A 22,751-nucleotide genomic window follows, 5' to 3' on the forward strand; every position below is an offset into this window, starting at 1 on the left:
GAACTAGCACAGGTAGTGCAGCAAATGTTTAAATAACCATGCTGCTGATAAAATACATTAACACTGCTCATGCCCAAATTTTTAAGAAAATATTTTTTATTTTAAAAATTGGTCATGTGCACTGTTACAAAGCTTTAGAAGATAGAGCTCGTTGTTTTTTGTTAACAACCCTGAAAACAGAGTCTGGGAGTATTAAGCCACACTGATATATTTGACATGGGTAATTAGATGTATTTTTCCTTTCTTTTATTAAGATGTTATGATGAACTTAAAAGACAACCTCCAAGTACTTGGATCTATCTGAAATCTTAGAATAGCAAGTTTTTTTTCAATAAAACGGGAGTAAATATTCTCTTAAACTAAAGAACATATTGCTCCCTTCTAATAGAAAAGTTCTTCTCTTCATGATTACATCTATCACTTTTATTCCAAGCACTCATTTTATGATGTCTCAACACTTTTGCTCTACAATGACACTCATACTAGAATTTCACCAGGGCCTCAGTCTCCACGGCACAGTAATTCTACTATTGTGGTACAAAGTTACTGAAGAAACAGAATGATCAATACAGAAGAGAGAACTTGCAGTATTCTAGGGAGGAGCAGCAGATTCAGCATCTGTGCCAGAAAGATGCATAAAAAGCTCTCCAATCTCGGATACATCATCACTGGCAACTGGCAGCATCCTGTTTTCTCGGTCTTCAATAAAATCCCACAGACGAACAGAATTGAGGAACTAAAACAGAAGGCATGAATTACTCACACATATACCTCTTACCAATGTACTCTTACTACAGCTTTTTTTTTTTTTTTACCCCCAGGGCAACATCCCAACCCTTACTCTTTCCCACCCCCAGTAGGATCATGGGAGCTGGATTTTTCACCCCTAGCATGGCAGTATCAACTTCTTCAAGGAGGATAAAGGGGGCTGGGGATGTTTCTATCCCTATCTGTTGTAGATAAAACAGCATCCTCACTGCTGTGTGAGCTGTACAGGCTTCTGGTTGCTTTTCAGGTGCAATTCAAAGCGCTGGTTATTACCTTCAAAGCTCTACATGGCACAGGATCAGATTACTTGTGGGACTGTCTCTCCCCGAAGGTATCTGCTCATCCTACTAGGTTAGATAGGATGGGTGAGCTCCAGGTCCCCTCCCTTAAACATTGCCACCTAATGGGACCTCAGAGGCGCGCCTTCTTGGTGGCCACCCCAGCCCTTTGCAACAGCCTCCCACCTGAGATCTGAGGGATCCCTACCCTTTTAGCCTTCCAGAGAGCTGCAAAGACCTGGCTCTTCCTGTCACGGGTTCTTTTTTATACCCAAATTTTGATTGCCTCAGGCTCAAAATGACCCCCCCAAAACAGTGAACTCTACAACACTTGGAGTTTTTATATCTCCCTATATGGGTGGGGGGAGATGTTTTATTTTTAAACAAAAATATCTACAGTACAAAAGTGAATCTGTGAATGCACTGGACTAGGATGGGTGTTGAGCTGTGAGGATGTTTTTGTCTGGTGGCTGGGGGGAAGGGTACTTTTGTTCTAATCATGTATTTAGGGATTGTTGTGAGCTGCCTAGAGTCGTCATATGAGATAGGCAGCCATATAAGCCCTGAACATAAATAAAATCCTATAATTTAGATTTTTTTTCTTCCTAAAAATTACCTCACTGCTCAGAGCAATTGGGTAATGACAGCTCAGGACTCTGAATCACTATGCAATTTTGACAGACACGTAGAAGAAAGCTTGAACCATTTCACAGATCATTCCACTTCATTTTCAATACCTGAATCAGGACCCTCCTGTATGTCAAGTATGTCCTTTATAACTAAACGATGTCCTGTTTCTTGTCAGTGGACAATAACCTAATATAAGCTTATGTTTACTGTATGGCCTTTGCTAATATTTATCTGCAAAATGCCTGTATCTACTTTTTCTATTTTTATGGAGGGGATTTATTCCCCCTTGGATTCTACATAATCTTTTTTAGAGACCCTTGTTCTCTAAAACGACTCTCTACTGTATGTTCCATTGTAAAACTCTGTCACACAAACTGCTTCTAAACCACTAGATAACTGCCCCTCGTCTCAAGCAGCACAGCAGACTGTAGGATTGATCTGATAAATTTCAAAATGTGGAACTCAACCTGGCCATACCATTCTCTCTCCCAAATTAGTCACTTGTTAGCTAAAGAGAGACAGATCTGTAAGATACGCTGTCCCCTGGGGAGAGAGAGATTAGCATGTAGAATTTACCTAAAGATTTGGTTCTACCTATGTCACTATCTGTTGGAGAAATTGTGCTGAATTCTCAACCTTAGTTTCCCCTAACTGATGTTATCAGCTGTTCAAATCAAGAGCATGGATGGGAGGAAACAGCACTTATGTAGGAACTCAAGACTCCACAACTGCATAGTAAAAATAAATATTCACCAGGCACAAAGTGCAAATCCATGGGCACTGAAGCCAAAACATAACAGCAGTGTTGTATGTCTCTGATGTTAGCAAGTACTGCTGCAGTGCCAGTTGTGGATCCATACAGTTTTGACAAGTAATTTATGATTATAGCTAGGGACATAGGCAACAGCTATATGAATGTTAACAATAACAATGTAGCAGTCCTCACTGAAAGTCACACACACACACTCTCTCTCCCTCTCCCCCCCCCTACACCCATGCAGGTAGTCCCCAGCTTACAACGGTAATTGGGGCCGGGATTGCTGTCACTAAGTGATGCGGTCATAAAGTGCAATGTCACATGACCGCATCACTTAGCGATGGCAATCCAGGCAGTCCTGGCTGCTGCCGTAACCCCAAGATGCACAGATAAACAGAAGTGGCGGGAATCCCAGGTAAGGAGTGTGGGGTTGCTGCAGGGGGGTAGGGGAAGCCCTGGGAGGCCCAGCGCAGGCCGCGAGTTGGGAGAGGGGGTGCTGTGGGTTGGTGCGAGCACAGGGAGGCCAAGGGAAGGAGGATGCAGGGCAGAGCACAGTAAGGCCGGGGGGAGGGGGGAACACCTACCAGAGTGACTTGCAACCTTCCCTGCTGGCTTCCCCATTGACTTTGCTTGAGAGAAGCCGGCAGGCAAGGTCGCAAGTGGTGATCACGTGACCACAGGATACTGCAACTGTCGAAAGTGCAAGCTGGTTGCAAAGTGCCTGAATTGTGGTCACATGACCACAGGGATGCTGCAACAGCCAGAACTTCAAAGACTGGTTGTAAGTACCACTGATTCAGCACCATTGCAACTTCAAACCGTCACTGAACAAGTGGTCAGTAAGCAAGGATATTTTATGTCCATACTTAATTTTCAAAGCTGTTTGGAACCACAATTGCTAGGCAAACAGTTCTGTGTTTTACAAAACAAAACAGTTCCTGTGTTTTAAAATTATCGAGGCCAATTGGTTCCAAAATGGAAACAACTAGATTGTCAAAGGTAGGCATATTGAGAACCAGTTTGGCGTGGTAGTTAAAGCATTAGATTTATTGTGTGGGGATCATAGACAAAGTGTTCCTCCTATCCAAAGCATTGGGTTCTGTTCAAAATGGTATCTGCTGTCTGAAAAGTTTAGATGTAGGTGAAAGGAGCAGATTAGTGACCCCAGCAGTCCCAGGAAACTGAGGCAGTATCTATACAGTTGTGTGCCTTCTTACCCGGACTGTCCCCTCAGAGCTGAGCTGCTTTCGTGGCTTTTCTGGCTCAGCCCGTCTTCCGTCTGGATAAGCATGGAGATACAGACATTTCCCCCCAAATGGGCAAGTCCCCTTGCCCTGCTCGAAATACTTGCAGGCTTTTCTCCTAGAATATGAGGGTGAAGAATGCATATCAGGACTGCTCATATTGAGATGGACAGTTCAGTTTATCATTAAAACTCGAGTTTAGTGGCTCTAAAAGGAAAAACAAACAAACAAAAAAAACAAATACACAGAAGATTTATCCTAAAAGCAGCTGGGAATGAACATTTTTGGGACAATCTCAGAAATGTGAACTGACATGACAAAAGTATAAAGGAAAGCAAATCAGCATTTAAGACGTTTGGCTGTATTTGTGTGCTGGAATAAACACCAGCACCTTTCCTTTTCTCTCTCCAATAATATTGGCAATGACCCATGTCAAACAATCTGTAGATGTATACTGCTACAAAACCACTTCTTCTCTGACCACCACTGTCAAAGTGAAACATACCCAGATCTTTGTACTTGCTTGTTCTCTCTCTCTTCAATTTTACTCTATTATTTTCAACCCATTTTTCCAATATATCAAGATAATTTTGAATGTTATATATGTCTTCTAGGGTATTAACTATCCCACCCAAATTTATGTAATCTGAAGTATGACAGGCATTCCCTCCAGCTAGTCAACCAAGGAGTTAATAAAGACATTGAAAAGTCAGTAAGCCCATTTGTGGCACTTCCCTTGATTCCTCACTCCAGCACTTCTTGAGTATAATTTTCAAGCCAGCATTTAACTGTCATTGCTACTCAGCCCTCATATGATTAGCCTGCTAGTCAAAACAGCATGGCGTACTTCATCAAACTCTTTGCTGAAATCAAGATATATTAACTCCAGGGCATTCCTGTGGTCTACTAAAGAAACAGACCAATAAAAAAAAAAGTGAGAATAGCTTGGTATGACGAGTTCTTAACAAATCCATACAGGTAGTCCTTGATTAACAACCACAACTGGGACCGAATCTCAGTCATTGAGAGAACTGGTCTTTAAGCGAGATGCCCATGTGACTACTTTGCTCAACGACCACAATCCCAGCATCCTGGTTGTGGTTGTTAAGTGATCTCCCAGGTCGTTAAGCGGATGGAGCGAAAGAGTGGCCTGCCGAAGGATTTCATCTCCCCTCCATGCACAGTGGGGAAATCCTTTGTGGGGCTGCAGGACCGGAGCAGAAATCTTTAGGATTTGAGCTCCATTCCTGCAGCTCACAAAGGGTTTCCCCTCCCCTCCTTTCCCTCTGCTTGCAACCTTCCCTACCAGCTTCCCCACTGACTTTCTGGGGAAGCTGGCAGAGAAGATTGCAAATGATGATCACATGATCATGGGGCACTTGGCAACCAGTCATAATTGTAAACCAGTTGCCAAACGCCTGAAATACAGTCAGGTGACACAGGGGAGTGGTTGATGCTTCACAAAGGCCAGAAGTACTTTACAGGCCATAAAGCACCCTTTCCAAGGCTGTCGTAACTGAACAGTTAAGCGATTGGTTGTTAAGTGAGGACTACCTGTAGCGACTGGTCATTAAGCGAGGACTACCTGTACTAACTACTAACCCTCATTGTTTTTAGGCATATTGAGAGCTAGTTTGGTGTGGTGGTTAAGGCATCAGGCTAGAAACCAGAAGACTGAATTCTAGTCCTGCCTTATGACAAAGCCAGCTGGATGACCTTGGGCTCTCTCTCAGCCCTAGGAAGCAGGCAATGGCAAATCACTTCTGAAATCTTGCCAAGAAAACTGCAGGAAATTGCTAAGGCAGGTGCCAGGAGTCAACATTAAGTTGAAGGCCCCCCCCAAAAAAAAACCACCACCACAACAGATTAATATTTTGACAATCTGCTCCATAATCTTCCCAAGTATAGATGCCTGCCTGCCTGATCCCGCTCTCCCCCATTTTTGAAGACAGGGACAATATTTACTCTCCAGTCATCTAGTACTTCAGCCATTCTCAAACATAGGATTAGTTCATTCAATTATAGCAAATGAAGAATGTTAACTGTACTTCCCATTAATCAGACGCTAAGGAGTCCCATTCTGACAGAGGACTAACGACTGAGACTCAAAAAAATATACGTAGCATGAGAGAACTGACAAGTATCAGAGCCAACGATTTTAAGCATTTCATTAGGCATAGTGTGAAGAAAAAACAGAAGTGAAGGAAATTACATTCTCACTTAGGGTAGACTTACAACCACACGCTCAAATCTTTTTCAGTTATTTCTTCGTAAGATAGAAATTCACAGGGTCATTTTGTGTCTGTGTGCATATGGGTTTATTCCACAGGTTACCTGGAGACTGTCATGGGTATTCAGATTAGGTCTGAATACTTTTTCCTGTCTAACAATCAGTTTTAATATAGCCACACTTTAATTTACATGGGAATGTATAAATTATAGCCTTCAAACCCAGACCACAGTAACAGAAGTCCAGTCTCTGTGTTCTGATCAGCAGCTGCAGATTTCAGTTCTACACTTACTAATAGGACAGCTCCTGATGTGACTGATAAGCAAAACACTGCATAAATAGAGAGCAACGTAATGTAAACAACAAAAGCTCAGCTTTCTTAGAAACACACACAAAACTTTTTAAAGACCAGCAGTGAAGGTCACAGAACTACAAATACGTCATTTTGTTAAACATAACACACTTTTAACCAAATACTAGATAAGCGATGGTGAACCTTTTGAGCTCAGTGTGTCAAAAATTTGGAAGCTGCCTAACTTGACTATGCTGGTGTGTCACCCCCCTGAACGAACAAACAAACAAACAAACAAAAAGCTTTGTGTGACGCCAGCAAAAGTACACCCCTTCATTCAAAGGAGCCCCTCTGCACAAATTGCAAGCAGCTTTTCCAGGAACCGGCTTTGCGTGAACAGGCAATGACAGTAATTAGTAGCAGTAGCAGTATTGCGCCCTTCTGCAAGAACCGGCTTCACGCAAGAGGGAGCAAGAAGATGGCAAGGTGAGCTGGGCAGGGCAGGGCAGGGTGAAGGGGGCTCGGAGGTGGGGAGGGCGGCTGTGGCTGGGCTGGCTGTGGCTTCCCGGGGCAAGGCAGGGTGCAGGGTGGCCAAAAGGGCAGAGATGGGGAGGGAATAGGTGGGTGGGTGGGTGGGGGAGTTGAAGTGCCTTTTGTCTGTTCAGTTTCTTTGGTAACTCAAATAGGGAAAGTAGTTGTGGTCGGGTGTTGGTGAAGGCTGGCGTGTCACCCAAAATGTGGCGTGTCACCTTTGACACACGTGTCATAGGTTTGCCATCACTGTACTAGATGGATTAATATGGTATATACTGATGATTGGTTTTTCAAATAAAACCAAGCATAGTTGGGTGCAGTTTTTCATCCCCCTCACTTACTGCCTTGACCTACAAGAAAAAACACTGATCAAAATATTGTGTTTCTTAAACCTACTCACATCTTCATTCTGAATTTGCTACTTGTAGAACATATTTGATGATAACTTAATTAAATTAAAGATGTGCTAACCAAATAATATGATTTGAAAACACAGTCCTACATATATATGCAAAAGAATATAGATTTGGCCTTAGGGAAGGAAAAGAGGGCAATAAACCATTAAGGGACAAGAAAAGACAGTTCTGAGAAAGGAACTAATCAAAACTAATAGTCTTGATTTTGTCTGGTATAAGATGGGGCATGGAGAAACTCTGGCAGGCTTTCAAGATTCTCTTATTCCCCCCTAAAATAAAGAACGTTCCTGGAATCCCTGATGCTGATTTCTTGACCTGGCTATCTCAAGGGGTTGACAACAATCTTGCAAGCCTCCCTGCTGTCTCATCAGAGAGGCACTGGACCTCGCCTTCCAGATCTAGAGTAGGGCAACAGACCCTTGAGGCACCCCGCTGGCTGCAGAACAAGCGACTGAGGCATTCTTACCACATCAACCGCAGCAAGATACATAGACAGTGAACCTGCAAAACACTGTGGTACAGCTAGCACAGCCTTTAGGTCAAGGCTTACCTTAGCTGGAAGCAGCCCCAAAAGCTGCTGCACAGCCAATGTTGTTCTGTTCTTCTGGAAGTCTACCAGAGACGTTTGCAGAGACTCAAGATCAATCCCTGACTTTCACAACTCAGTGTGAATTGTTCATGGCAGGCTGACCAATAGGATTCCCCACAGGTCAGGCCAAGGTCACCTTAGTCTGCTAAAAGAAGTGGCAGCCAGATGGACAGTCCTACTCCTTGAGAGCAATGATGCATTATCAGCTAACTACAGAACTTCATGCAAAGATTCAGAGATGCTTTTGATGACCACTAACTACTAACTGGGAGATTTGTAAGCTAAAACAAGGAAATTGTGAGTTTCGGAGTATGTGGCTAATTTTTAGCTACATGCAGGAGACGTACACTGAATTTGCCCTAATTCAACAGCTTCAGAAAGAGCTTTCTGATAAACTGAGGGATAAGTTAGTAAGACAGGGCACACCAGAGAATTTGGAAGAACCGTGTTGTGTGTTAATTGATGGGTGATCGGAGTTGTGGCACAGAGGGAATGACAGAGGAGATTCTACGGCATTTTGGTATCCCCGCCCCTATTGCCTCCTTGGATTCCAGCACTGTAAATCCCATGCAAATAGGAGTGGGGAAGAGATCCTTGCCTGAAGTGAAGAAACGAAGAAGGACAGACTCTGTTTATGTTTTTGCTGTGGAGTTCTAGGATACCTAGCCATGGCTTGTCTTTGCTAAAGTTCCTTCCTTTAAGTTGGCTGGAAAGTGCCACACCAGTGGAGCTGTGAGTCACCTCATGAGTAAGTGCCCAAATCACTCCATGGCCTTGTCTTTAGGAAACTTCACAGACTCTTCTTCCAAGAGCTCAGCAACTAGGCCCGAGCAATTAAAAATGGCTCAGATAACCAACAACAGGCAAGTGCATTTTACTATCCCTGCTACTCATCACATTCCCATCAGCACAGAAATACAGCTCTCTTCTCTTTCAGACTCCGGTGCAGCAGCAAATTTCATAAATAAGACTAGGGTGCGTAGCATGGGTTATCAGAGATGCACATGCTGACTGAAACGATTGAGCCTCTGGTGGTCAATCAGCTGGTCCTATTTTGAAACATACAAGTTTGCTTCAGTTGAAAATAAATTGTCATACAGAATTCTTGCTACTCTGTACAGGTAGTCCTCGCTTACCGCCCACTTGTTCAGAGACTGTTTGAAGTTGTGAAAGCACTGAACAAGTCGTTCTTATGACCAGTCCTCAAAGTTCTGGCCATCACAGTGCTCCCACAGTCACATGATCACGATTTGGGTGGTTGGCAACTGACTCACAATTACAACGGTTGCAGTGTCCCGCCATATGATCACCATTTGTGATCTTCCCTGCCGGCTTCCCACAAGCAAAGTCAATGAGGAAGCCAACAGGGAAGGTCACAAGTCACTCTGGTAAGTCCCCTGGCAGTCATGCACTCACATCACGCCATCCACCCCCCGGCCTTCCTGTGCCCATGTCCTGCCGGGCCATCCACCCCCTGGCCTGCCTATGCTTGTGTGTGACCTGCACCTGGCCTCCCAAGCCCTCCCCTGCACTTGTGTGCAGGCCATCAAGTGGGAAGTTGCGGGAACCCCAGGTAAGGAGTGTGGGGTGCTGCAGGAGGGCTGGCGTGGTGCATGAGTTGGTGAAGGGCGTGGGAGGCCGGGTGCAGGTCACACACAAGCGTAGGTAGGCCAGGCGGTGGATGGCATGGCCACAAATGATGCGGTCATGTGACTGCATGCTTTATGACCGTATCAGTTAGTGACAGCAATCTTGGTCCCAACTGCCATCATAACCCAAGGACTACCTGTATCATAGCTTCTTTACATATCCCTATAGTACTGGGCTTGGACTGGCTTCAAACTCTCAGCCCAACTCACCTCACAGGGCTGTTGTTGTGGGGAAAATAGGAGGAGGAAGGAGTGTTAGGTATGTTCGCCACCTTGAGTTATTTATAAAAATAATAAAGGCAGGATAGAAAATAAAATAAAATAAAATAAATAAACAAAACACCCAATCAGAGCAAGGGACAATTTCTTTCCCCTCTCAAAGGTGCCAAGAGCACCATTTTCAGGTGTCCTACTCTTTTCCTTCTCTCCCTCCTGCACTGCTCCCTGAACCTCCTATTTTGCCCGACAGGTATGCAGATTTTTGCTAAAGTGGAGGTATGGCAAAAAGATAAACTCACTTTCCCAGCTGCCAACATTTACTTGGGGATTGACCAACTGTCAGCTGCACCATAATGGCCAACTGGAGAAATGCTGATTTTAAAAGCCTTAAAGTTAGGTTACATTTATACTGTGCAAAACTATGGTTTATGGTTTGTTGAACTAATCATCCTGACTGCTTCATACATAGTGTTAGGCTACACATTATGGTAAACAAACTGCAAAAACACAATGGCTTAGCATAATGCAGCAAAGCAGTCTATGTGTGAGAGTGCACATGCATGCACAGCAAGGGGAGGATTCTGCCAGAATTTGGAGGAAAAACAGAACTTCCCACACAAAGACATTGGGATCAGTTTGGAACTGTGCCAAAAATGTGCAGGATTTTTGATCTACAGGGAAACACTGGTTACCCACCAAGTTAAATCACTGCACAAAATGAGAGCCACTGTGGAGTAGTGGTTGAAGAGTTGGAGTATCACTGGGAAGACACAGGTTCAAGTCCACTCTCAGCCATGGGAGTTCACTGGATGACTCTGGGCCAGGAATACTCTCAGCCAAACCTACCTCACAGGGTTGTTGTTGAGGAAAAATGGAAGGAGGGAGTGCAGTGTAGGCTGCTCTTAGTCCTGAACAAAAAGTGGGCTACAATACTAATTAATTAAACCAGAGTTTACCGCCAAACCAGAATTGAAGGGGGGGGGAAGGAGAGGAGCAACATTTTTGCTCAAGACTTCTCGATGCAATACCAAACTGGCTGGTTGTTGTATTTCAGCTATAACACTGATGGGCTTTAAAAAAGCCCCACTGGAAGCTGGTGCAGACATAACAGCCCCCAACTCGGAATCTACTCATTCTCCTTTGATCTCATAAACAAAGTATTTCATTGTAGTAAGTACTCCATGTACATGTACAGAGCTGAGAAACCTCATGGACCATAGCTAAACCATACATAAAACAAGTCTTGATCAAGGTTGGGCCATAAAAAATTGTTTTACAACCGGTCTTAAGTGCTTGTAAGTATACTTACCCAACCCCCTGCTTAAATGCTTCAATTAGCTCATTCTTTTTTGTCTGATCTTCTACCCAGTACACACTGGGAATTACAAATTCTGATATCACACGGCATTCTGGACAGGACCTTGAGTAGCAAAAAGAAAAGCTGGTATATTTCTTGTTGAAGAAGCTACTTTACCTAACTCAAAAAGCAGAACAAGGAGCAAAAAACCCCAAAGGTTCTCTGAATACATGATTTTTAAGATATCTACCATGTCACTTTATTGAACCTAAGCATTCTCTTTATTAAGGAAAGTCCATAATTTGTGTTTTTCGGATCTAATTTTTCATTCCTGCAGCTTAACTCTTTATAATAAAAGTAAACTTTACAGTATTTGAAGAGAACCTATTTCATTTTCCTGGAATCTTCTATTATTTACCCCTTTGTTGGTCTCCTTTGAATCTTTTTTGAAAACTGGCAGGACTTGAATTTAAGAAATACCAACTTGTGCAAGTCCAAATTAAAAACTCAGTTCAAACAATTGTCCATACTATAAACGATAACGTACATTTTTAAACAGTTTCAATCTATTTGATTGTTGAAATGACTGCTTCAATAAAAATATAGTAAGCATTATTAGAGAAAGACGCCGAAAACATGAATCAGGTCTTGCAAATATGCTACCAAGTGTAAAATTAAGATACTGCTCCCCAAGTCAGCAAATCCATTTTTTTCACACACCTTTAGAGCTATAAACACCTTGCATGCTTCCATTAAAACATCCTGAAACTACTCAGTGGATTTATACCTTCAAAAGGGAATGTCAAAGGCTTAAGGCCGCCAAACAAGAAAGCAATCTAGTACTGCTAAATGGAGATTTCTACCAACGTAGGTTTTCAAGTCTTACATGGGAATAGACTGAAGATTAAAAGTGCCTTCTCACAGAATGTCATTCCGTATCCACACAGTATTTTAACCTTTATCAAGCACGTCAATACTGAGACAAGAGGCGTAACCCCTGCATCTGCTTTAATTAAAGCAAGTCAAAAGAGTTGTATTCAGAAAGGGTAGGAAGTGGCATCCAGCTTTTCTCCCCCTATGCCAAATGGTGACCTACAAACCTCTTTCCCACCATTTCATATTGGTGTTTCAGTTGCATCGAACTTGTAACAAGGGGACAAGAAAGGCTTTATGAAAATGCACAGCTCTTAAAACAACGAGGCAGGATAATATCATCTACTGTATGTTGCAAGGAAAGCCAATTCAGTAAAATGGACTAGGCTGGGCTGCAGAAGGGATGATCTCTTGTACTGGGCTTCAAACTGGGCAACTTTTTTCATACTGATTTGATCTTCAGACCAAGCTTTCCAGGTGAGACCTAAAAGCCTTCTTTGTTAATGGTGCCTTCAGCCAAGTTTGTGATAAGTTGTATTCTAAAGCAACCTTTATGTTTTTTATTCTACATGTCCCATCTTGCAGCAGTTATAGCTCTGTTTCATGTATTTTGTTTTTTAAATCCTAAATCCTTATATCTTTAGGCTTTGCTGCAAATGGCAACTTTCACATTTTAATTATTTCTTTCCCCATAAGATGACCCACCCCGTGGGGGGAGGGGGAGCTCATTTCAACCACTACTTTGCAGTTAACCACAAAACAGTTTAGAAGCCACTATAACGCCTTCAGCAGAAGTGTAATGTGATCTCTCTGAGTTCTTCCAAAGACCAAATTGCCTGCTGAATTGTTAGTTGATATTTCTGGATTAGACAAAGACAGTTCTACTTAGCCCATGTGGCCTAGTCAAGCCTGGTGGTTACCAATAACCACCATTTAAGGTTATTTTTACCCAGCAAGAGACATAATCGACCTCTTAAGCTAAAGTTGAGAATGTACGTTTCTTGCCAATATTTCATTCTGTGAAGATCTGAAATCTGGAAGCACCCCAAACTTCCTTTTCCTTGTCAAGGAGTGTATCCCATTCAGAGCAGATCTACCTGTTTCTGGAATTGGGAGCCCCTCACAATGGGGACATTGTTCTTGCTGATTTCAACTCTAATTTATTATCTCTTATACAATCTATTACTGATTACAAGCAAGCTTTTGAGTGAGGCATGCTACTACTTCAGGATGTTTTAGTGAAAAAGATTTGGGTGACATCAGCACAATAACTAGCAGCATTTAGCTCAAAATCTGCTGGAGAACTCCATCAGTTTCATGTAAATACTGAAATAAAATGAAGATAGACTAGAACTCTGAAGGACATCATAGTTGCTCTTAACTAAAATCTGTCTGAAAAAATGAACCGAATTACTGCAAACAGCATCAGGTGATTCAGAAAGATACTGTGCTTAATAGTATTAACAACGACCCAGAAATCAACCAGCACCAAACATCACAGTCTGTGACTTGATGCCCAAAGGAAGATCATCCTTCAGAAATCACCACCCCAAAGCCCACTCTAAAGCCAGTTTGAAATAAGTCAAGATAATCTGCTTCCTTTCGGTCTGTCTGCAACTGAGAAATCCACCCTGTTATTGTTTCTGTTGAATTTATGTGTCTTCCAGTGAAAGCCATACACAACTGTAAGCTATAATATTTCCTCTAGTCAACTATCAGCTATTCCATAGTTTATTTAAGGCTGCAAGGACTGAAATATTTGAAAGTAAACATGTAGCAAACTAAGTTATGAACGAGCAGGATGTTGGGACTTACTTTATGATGGGATTCTCAAACTGCTTGACACCCCTCCACTGACGGATACAGGACAAACAATATGTGTGATTGCAGTTAGAAAGGATTCCAAATCTTCTTTCAGAGGCTGATGGCTTGTCATACACCACTTCCATGCAGATACTGCATACCTTGTCCTGGCTTGCCTGAAAGGCAAAAGCTTTCTCCATTTCATGTTCAAAGCTAGCCATGCACATCTAAATAGGGAAAGAAAAGGCCAAAACAGAGGAAAGGAGTTGTTACTCTGGATTTATAAAATAGTATGCTTATAGTAGAACATAACTAGTCCATTAAGGTTATCTTGCTTACTCTGAAGTAAGTAGATACAGGATTGCAACTGACAGGGCAGTTTCCTCTATAACTGAGAAAGAGCTGTCTCTCTGCATACTACTGAAGGCGTTAAGCTCTAGCATCTCAATTTTATTAAAAAGAAACTTTGCTAATAAAAAATGGATCGCATAGTACCAAATAACCTCATTAAAAACTGGCAGCCACTTTGTTCTTACAGAAAAGCGGGACATAACCCATCACCATAAACATCGTTGGCATTTAAAATACTAGACAGAAAGAAACATGAAGAAGAGGACGACAACAATCTGGATTTTAAAAGCAACTGAATGGAATTATGGGACAAAAGACTGTGCCTTTTCTAAACCATCAAGTTTAATAAATAAGCACAGATTTTTACACAGTATGCTAAGCCATAAATCACAGCATGACACATGAGGTCAGTGTAGGGAAGTATGCATGTGTGAAGCTCCAAAATGTGCAGCCAGTACAACAGATTAACAAAGTTTGCCACAACAGGTCATAAACTGAATAGGAATGAATAATTTTTAACATTTGCAGCTGTTAGCTTCAATGTAATATTGGTTAATACGGTGCCTGAACTGGGAAATTAAAAAAGAAGGATTAATATCCTTTCACCTATTTTTTGTTTGTTGGTTTGGTTTTTAGTTTGGTTTTTATACAGAAACTACCATTTCCCAGATTCAGATGTCATGGGGTGCTGTAATCTCCTCCTTGCAGGTCTGAAAGAGGAGAGAAGCTATGCAAACCTACGGTTTAGATCAGTGATGGCAAACCTATGACACGTATGTCAAAGGTGACATGCCACAAGGTTCTGGGTGACACGCCAGCGTTCACCAACACCCAACAACTGCCACATCACGGGAAGCCCCAGCCACCCCAGCTGCAGCCACCCTCACCATCTCCGAGACCCCTGCTGCCCTGCTCTCCGCTGCCCCAGCAAACCTGGCTGTCTTCTTGCTCCCTCTTGCGAAAAAACCGACTTTGCGTGAAAGGGCAATAATTATTTATTTATTTATCAAATTTTATCACTGCCCATCTCCTTCCCAAGGAAAACAACAACAACAACAACAACAACAGCCCCTTCGTGCAAAGCCGGTTCCTGGAGAAACTGCTTGCAATTTGTGTGAAAGGGCATTCCTTGGTACAAAGGGAAGCCTTTGAGTGAAGGGGTGTGCTTTCGTTGGCTTTGCACAAAGCTTTTTTGTTGTTGTTGTGTTGGGGGGGGGGCACACCAGCAGAGGCAAGTTAGGCATTTTCCAAATTTTTGACACACTGAGCCCAAAATTGTTTGCCATCACTGGTTTATACAGTGATTTCTTATTATGGAAAATAATAAAGTATTTTATTAGGTTTGCAGTAAGCCTTTGAAATTTAAGTAAAAAAGATTACTAAGTCCTTTTACATTTTGACATGTTGTCTGTTCAGCTGCTTTTGTGGGAAGATATAGAAGATCCACACAATGATTATACCCTTGTGGACAAGTTGAGTCTTCTAAGAACACTTTTCTTTAGTGTTAATTTTTTAAAGATATTTTGAGTGCTCTCATTTCCCCAATACTCACACAGATTTCAGATCAAGCCTATAACCTGTGCTAAAACCCCTCCATAACATATAAAGTCATCATGTTTTGTGCAGTGGTACATAAAATCCACCAGGAATTGACAGCTAGCAAGAGCTAGTAAATCAGATGAGGATTATTTCCATATTTTTACATACTCGTATAATGGTTCACTCTTAGTCACTCTTATATTTTACATCCCGTATTGTATGTTGGCTTGATACTTTTGTCAGTTAAATAATAATTGGATTTGAAAATAACAAAGCCAAGCTAGTTTCATTTCCGGTCAAGTTTACCTTCTCATGTGTCTTCCTCTGTTCTGGATCAAAGGGATGAAGTACTTGCAACCCACAGATTTCACACACTTGCCCATGGAGGTAGAGGCACTGGTCCCCAAACTGGCATATGCCAGCTGCTGCGTAGGGACACAATTGTTCATCATATGCACACGAACTCCCAGGTTCAGCATCATCTTCAAGCCCGCTGCGGATAGCATCTAAATATGAATGGGGCTTTGTTTCCTGTGTGTCAGCTGGAATACTGCAACATGCCAAGTCACTTACTGTATTGGGCCTTGTCCTTTCTTCATTGGATCCGCACAAGTCTGGGAAGAGGAGAAATAAATATTTGATCACATTAAAAAACAGGTCATGATTCAAACCATGAAAAAGTTTCTCATAGAATCCCTTACTCTAAAGCAGGAGGAACTAGCAAGCATTTCTAAACTTTAATTTTAATAGCAGCTGATGTGCTTCCATCAAACATGGAAAATCTGCTTTCAACTTCAAATCACAGAAATCATTATAATCTCCTGCTACATACTATAATACCACAAAGATCTGGGTATTAGTCACCTAAAAAACAATGCAGCAGCAATATAATCTCTCAGTTTACAACGGTGCAGGAAAATCACTGCAGATTAACAAAATGCTAGTAATGACAACCAATGGAGTGCACATGAAAGAAGAGCTTGTTTCAAGGACCTTAGAGAAGAGGCTTGAGCAAATTTTGGCCTCAACACAACAGTCTCCAAGTGCAGCACTTACTATTCTCCCTACATGAGTAGCAGCCACCCAATCATAGAGAAGAACATTGAGGAATGCAATTCGATACTACTACTGGGGAGGAGACCGGGGTTAAATCTCCTTTCTGACTTCACCCATTATGAATCAAGTCTGCCTTTAACTACACAGTCTAATGCAGGATCTATTTCTTGGTCACTCTAGCGAGTGAGAGAATATTGGAACTGATGGTTTTATTTATATTTATTCCATAAAATTCTCTGAATGTTATGCATATATTTTTAAAAATGATTGCAATACAAACCATAAAAAGCAAGTCCTAAAGCATTCTAAAGCAAAAGTCAGAGCCTATAAAATCCTAGCAGGCTATTTAAAATACTAGAAAAATAATAGTTTTTCAACTGACATCAGGCAAGCTTCTAAGACAAGGTCACTTTATATCCACGATGCCAACACTGGAAAGGCCTCCCCTTAATTGCTACCTGTCAATTTGCCAGGAATAGTAAGAAAAGGGCCCCTCCTCAAGATTTAGGCAGGTACATATGGTGTGAGACATCCCTCAGTTAATTTGATTCCAAGTTACTTAGTGTTTTAAAGACTGTAAACTCTTCCAGACTTAGAAATAGCATTAAAGCCCATATAGCCAACAAAGCATCAATTACTAGTTTTGAAACATCAAGTCCCAGTTACCAACTGTACAGCCATATTTTGGATTAAGTGTATGGACTACTGTTATTTTCAGAACAGCCCTATGTCTGCACAACACATTAGAATAATCCAAGCAGTAGGTTATGAGAACATGGATAACTGATGCTAAATTATCTCTGACCAAACATGCTATTGGGTTATTACTTGAAGCTGGCATAAAGCTTTCTTAACCAATATGGTGAACCAAGCCTCTGATGGATGGAATGCTGGGAATTGCCGTATGTTTCCAAGGACTCGGTTCTACAGAGGGCTGGCAAAAAATGGTAATAAAGTATTTAGGTGTGCCTTGTATTTTCAGATGTCTGGTGAAGCAAATACTTTGGATGTATCCACCCTTGGCTTGAATAACTGCACTTTTTTATTTGTATGACAGATTTACCATTATTGGCAAATGAAATATAATGGGCATGAATACTGACACACAACAGAAGTAATACCATCATCTGCATCTCTGTCAATTTTCACAGTAGACCACTTTATTTGGAAAACATAGGTCTATTTGCTTTGAAACATCTGAAAAAATAGGACACTAAGATAACTAGTCAAGTCTAGCTAGATGGCTGACCTTGGCTGACTTCAAAAAACTAAACAGGATTAAACTTAGTTAGTACTTTGATAAGAAGCCACCCGGAAAAACCTGGATTGCAAGTTAGACTGAAAAGTCAAATAAATAAATAAAAATCTCAGAAGACAACAATAAGCAATTTCTGTATTGCTGCCAAGAAAACTATATGGACATGTATGTAATGTAACCAGGAGCAGAACCTGATTCAAAAGCTTTACCTTTTTAAGAACCAGTACAAAAAGGATCCATTAAAAAATGACCCAATGTTACTCACCCCTGTCCCTGAGCACTAAGGTCTTCTTTTCACGTTTGCCAGATTCATGTACTTTACTTTTGATAACAGCTGTATTCTGCTCTGATGGGGAGTTAAGTCTTTGGAATGGTGGCGCAGAAATGTAAAGTGGCCTAGAACCCACTGGGCCACCAGATGCAGAGGATCCCGGAGGTTTAACATGATCATATCTTAGAAACAAATGAAAACAACAATGAAATATAAATGCTACAGGGATTTATTTCGGCATGCTTGCTGAACACAAAGATAAGATTGTAAAATTTTCTAATGTTTTCAAAGACAGCAATACTTGCAATATGGATTTGTTTCACAGAATTGACCATCTGAAAGCAGAATCTAAATTATTCTAATCCTAGAAGAAAGATGCTGAAGAAGTAAGAATTAATCAGCTTTTAGTTATTTACATGCCTTAGTTATTAACTTTACAATATAACTAAAACCATATATAATGTAAAAACCTTATCCTATGAAATTCAAAGTTCAATATAACTCAACTGCAAAGCAATGTAATGATATATAATTAGAACTCCAAATGATTAAAACTTCACTTTGTGGTAATGTTTAGTTGGTCCTATATAGACACTCATTAAATTCAATAGGGATTATTGTCATGTATTCTAGTTTAACAATCTTAATTCAATCTACTGAATTTAATGAAATAAACTTCCATGCATGTACAGGGTTATGACTTTAAGATGTGGATATATAGAAAGTAAATCATAATCTAGTGACAGGTCTCTGGGCGTTTTACAATAGATCAGGATTACTGACTTCCCAGTAGTTTAACATATAATTTATACCTGACCTGGATTTTGGAGTTCAAATAAAAAGAAAAAAAAGAATTAAACTACAAAGTCAAGAGTGTCTTTCCTCCTTCTAAAGCAACCACTTGGGGTCTAAACATTACATTATATTAGCATACTTTGAGACTGCCATCTTTTGCAACTTATTTGGGAGCAAGACCTGCTGAATTAAGCTTATTTTGGAGTAGATACGCATATGACTGGAGTGCTAAACTTGCAAATGTTTATGGCCCATATCTCTCCACAGTTTCTTTTAAAACAGCTATTAAAAAACTAAAGCTGCTCTTCTAAAAGAGGCTTTTCCAGATTCCTTGAGCTCCCAATCGTCTCACAGCAAACAGTGCTAGCAAGAAATTATGAGAACTGCACTAGCACTGGGTCGAGGAGTACACAAACAATAAGCAGCTCCTTAAATGTCTTTAGCGTGATTAAAAAAAACTTCAGGTTTTATCTTGAAAAACAACTCATACTTGCAGCGAGTTCCATAGGCACACTGTCCTTTCTGATAGAATTTGCAGATAGTAGATCGTTTGCTTGTAGACAAGTCATGGGAAAACATACACCTATTTCCTTCACGACATACTCCTTGAATAAAATACCTGCAACAACAGAAAAGTAGAGTCACATAAAGCAACAGATGTCAAATACGTAATTTTTCTCTCAATATTTGTCAAGTCTGTGAGACAAATCTGCCAAGATTTCCTCCAGAAAGTTTAGAAAAGCATAATGTGAAATATTTGTATATCTGCAATACAGAAAAATCCTAAAATGAGAGGTGGATTCTGAGCTGTTGGCTCAAATCAGGTTAGACTGATTCCTCTAGGAATGTTATTGGTACTTTTAAAAGAACTTACAAAATATATTTTAAGATTTTGAATGCACACTGGTAAATGTACATTCTACTGTACAGTTTATATCCTAAAAATCTTACGATTATCAATAAGGAGGGACTTTGGAACAAATCAGCAATCGACAAAATTACTGTCATACTTCCATCCTGTCTGAAACTTCAATCTCTTATGATAGGTGGCTAAGAGAACCACCCGATAGTGATTTGCAGAGATGCTTAGATGTTTCCTGGGCCAGTTGCACGAAGGCCCTGGTCCTAAGAAACACTGTCCATTAGGAATCATTTAGGAAAAATCGGGTCTGGATCTTTAAGCAAGGGGGAAGACTCTCAATAACCTTCCCTATTCTGGAGAAAGCTCTCCTATGCGTAATGCGCATTTTCAGGGGCTACAAAACAAAGACCGGGGGAAGAGAGGGCCACTGGGGGGGGGGGGCGTGTGAAAAAGCTGGACTGGCGAGTCAGTGGAATAAGGACAGGAAGCCACCGGCGGTCCAGCTGTCCGGCTTTTTCCTTCCTCTCGCGGCTTGATCGGAGGTGGAGGAGATCGGCAAGGAGAGCGGGGAAGGAGCTCGGAGACATCGCGGCCCCGTCCCGTCCCCCATCCCTTCCCCGTGGGCGGAGCGTCTGCAAGCGCCCGTCCGTTTTTCGGGGTGGGGAGGAAGGCAGAGCGCTCATCCCACGCGGTAACTGCTCCCGCTGACCTGCAGGTCACGTCCTTCGGGCTGCTCATGTCTCCGTTGGCGCCACTCCTGCTTCGGCGTCCCCTCCCTGCGCGGCTCCTCGCATTTTGGTTCCGCTGTAGCGCTGGGAAGGGGAGAGGAAGGGAAAGCTGTTTGGCAGCCCAACAAAGAGAGCCGGGCCTTTGCTACAGGAACTGGTTTCCGGCCGGAAATTATGAGGTGAAGCGCTCCACCATAGAGAAGGAGAGCGGTGCTATCCTTCTCACCGGGAGGGTGAACAGTGCAGATCCTTCAACAGGAAAGCCGTTGACGATAAATTAAAGGTCGGAAGGAGGCCAGCCGGCTGCCCCTTTCCCGACTGACGGTTTTTATGAAAAGGCACGAGCTTTCCTGAAATTGGTCAGTCGGGAAAAGGGCGGCTGGCCTCCTTCTACTTTTTGGCTACCATAGACTAACGCGGCGGTCCGGGTATACAGTACATTCAAGGGCAGCGCGTGGAGATCCGGAAGGCGGGACAGAGCCCGCGTGCCGGAAGCGAGATTACGGGGTAGAGCGCCCCCCTCGTTCCCCAGATTAAAGTTCTAGGGTTGCGGGATCCGCGACTTTTGAGGCGTCCAGATGGTTCAAGTTGCCCATTTGGCAGGGAGTGGGGGGAAAAAAACAAGCAGCAGGATAGAATCTGGTTTTCGTTCTCTCATCTGTGGGGCGTGAAATAGGCATGCAATAGGTATGTTTAGTTACAGTGGGTTTAGGCTGCAGCAAAAATAAAAATATCAGATGGTGTGAAATTAGAACATTAACGGATTTATCTTGACATACCTTGAAGTGTTGCGTTATATACGTATATCAGAGCTCAGCTGATGAGATGCATCTTAAATTAGCAAGTCCGTCTCGTATGTACCTAACAAACGCGCGCGCGCGCACACACCCCATGCACGCGCAGGAAAACAAGGAAAAAGGAAATGCAGGAAATACGATTATGCTAAAGCTTTAGCGTATGTGGAATAACCGCGAGAACCATTCTGACACCTAACAGTAATTAACACATTTTAAAATTCCCTTTTAAATCAACCTACAGTCAACATAACGCAACTCTTCATGCTGGATTCTCTTTTTGTGGTTGCCTTATAAAACGTATAAATTAAAAGGCAGGGCATAATGATCAGGAAGGTGTTAACAGCAGTCTCATGGCTGTAAAGGTAAGGACAGATGTTGTTTATATTGCTTTGGAAAAGAAGCAGTTCAATGAACTCTCTAGTCTCATACGGTAAGGACAACAACTCACTATGTCAGGCAATAATTGGAAAAGCGATATTTCCTCCAACTGGGATCTGAATATTCTTGATCTTAAGTCATTTGTATCCGTTTATAATAAATACATTTGTATTTGTGTATTATTTTGTGGAGCCACTATTTAACCTGTGCAGTATGCAGATGGTAGTTTGTATTGGTCTAATAACAGTACAAGCTAACTAGAATGGGGACAGCATTTTGGAAATTTTGCAGTATTGGGTTCTTGTTTTCTCGCTATCTGGCAGCTTATCACCAGCATGCAGTTGTTTCAGATCTGGAAATCTTAATAACTGCTATTTGGTCTTTTCTGCCTTCGTGCCTATGTTCTTATTAGACAACATTGTGAGTTGTTTGCAATGTCATTTTTGCACTCATTCATATGTCAGAATAGCCCTGTATTGTTCAAATTGTTAATAGAATAGCAGATAATAAGTTAATAGAATAGGAGATGGAGCCCCCATGCTTTAATAACTGCATGATAGGCAGGCATTAAATTTAGGATGCTTATCTTTTCCTGCCAGGGACAAAAGTAATCTTCTCCAACTTGGTCCCCTCCTGGTATTTTGGGACTGCAGCTCCTGGAATCTCAGCCAGCATAGCCAAAAGGAATAGTAGGGTTATATTTGGAGAGTTTCGGTTTACAACCAAGTGAACTAGAAAAATAGAAAAAGTGTTACCTTTTTGCCTGTTATGCAAAGTCAGAAGAGGAAGAGGTAGCGGCAATTCTACACTTGTTTATTATTGTTTATTAGAGTGAGAGATCTACAAAGATATTATCTGCTTAACATTAATTAACAGGAGGTTATTCTACAGACTAATATCAGACAAATGTGTTGGTTTCTATTTATCAAATGTGATTACTCCACACACAAGTACCAGATACAATTAATACAAAAAGTGAACAATATCTCTTTAAAAGAATGTCCAGGGAAAAACTGTCCCTCCTATAGCTTGTATCTCATTTGCTAATTTGATCCACAGTGCAGGAAGGATTGGTACTGGGAGCTGTCATTCTCAACTAATCTCTTCCCTTTTTCCAGGTCCAATTGTACCGGCTTC

General features: G+C 41.7%; 1 protein-coding gene across 1 annotated transcript; it reads right to left on the minus strand.

Moving 5' to 3' along the window:
- Positions 1-208: 208 nt before the first annotated feature.
- On the minus strand, positions 209-20,559 carry MKRN2 (makorin ring finger protein 2). The gene is made up of 8 exons (XM_063291841.1): positions 20,421-20,559; positions 19,340-19,468; positions 18,049-18,236; positions 15,776-16,083; positions 13,592-13,806; positions 10,916-11,026; positions 3,651-3,795; positions 209-736 (listed from the first exon to the last, which is right to left on the minus strand). The coding sequence occupies exons 1-8, from the start codon at positions 20,447-20,449 to the stop codon at positions 593-595; spliced, it is 1,269 nt and encodes a 422-aa protein (XP_063147911.1). The 5' UTR covers positions 20,450-20,559; the 3' UTR covers positions 209-592.
- Between the last annotated feature and the right edge of the window lie 2,192 nt (positions 20,560-22,751).

Source organism: Candoia aspera, chromosome 2, assembly GCF_035149785.1.
Source record: "Candoia aspera isolate rCanAsp1 chromosome 2, rCanAsp1.hap2, whole genome shotgun sequence".
NCBI classification, from domain to species: Eukaryota; Metazoa; Chordata; class Lepidosauria; order Squamata; family Boidae; genus Candoia; species Candoia aspera.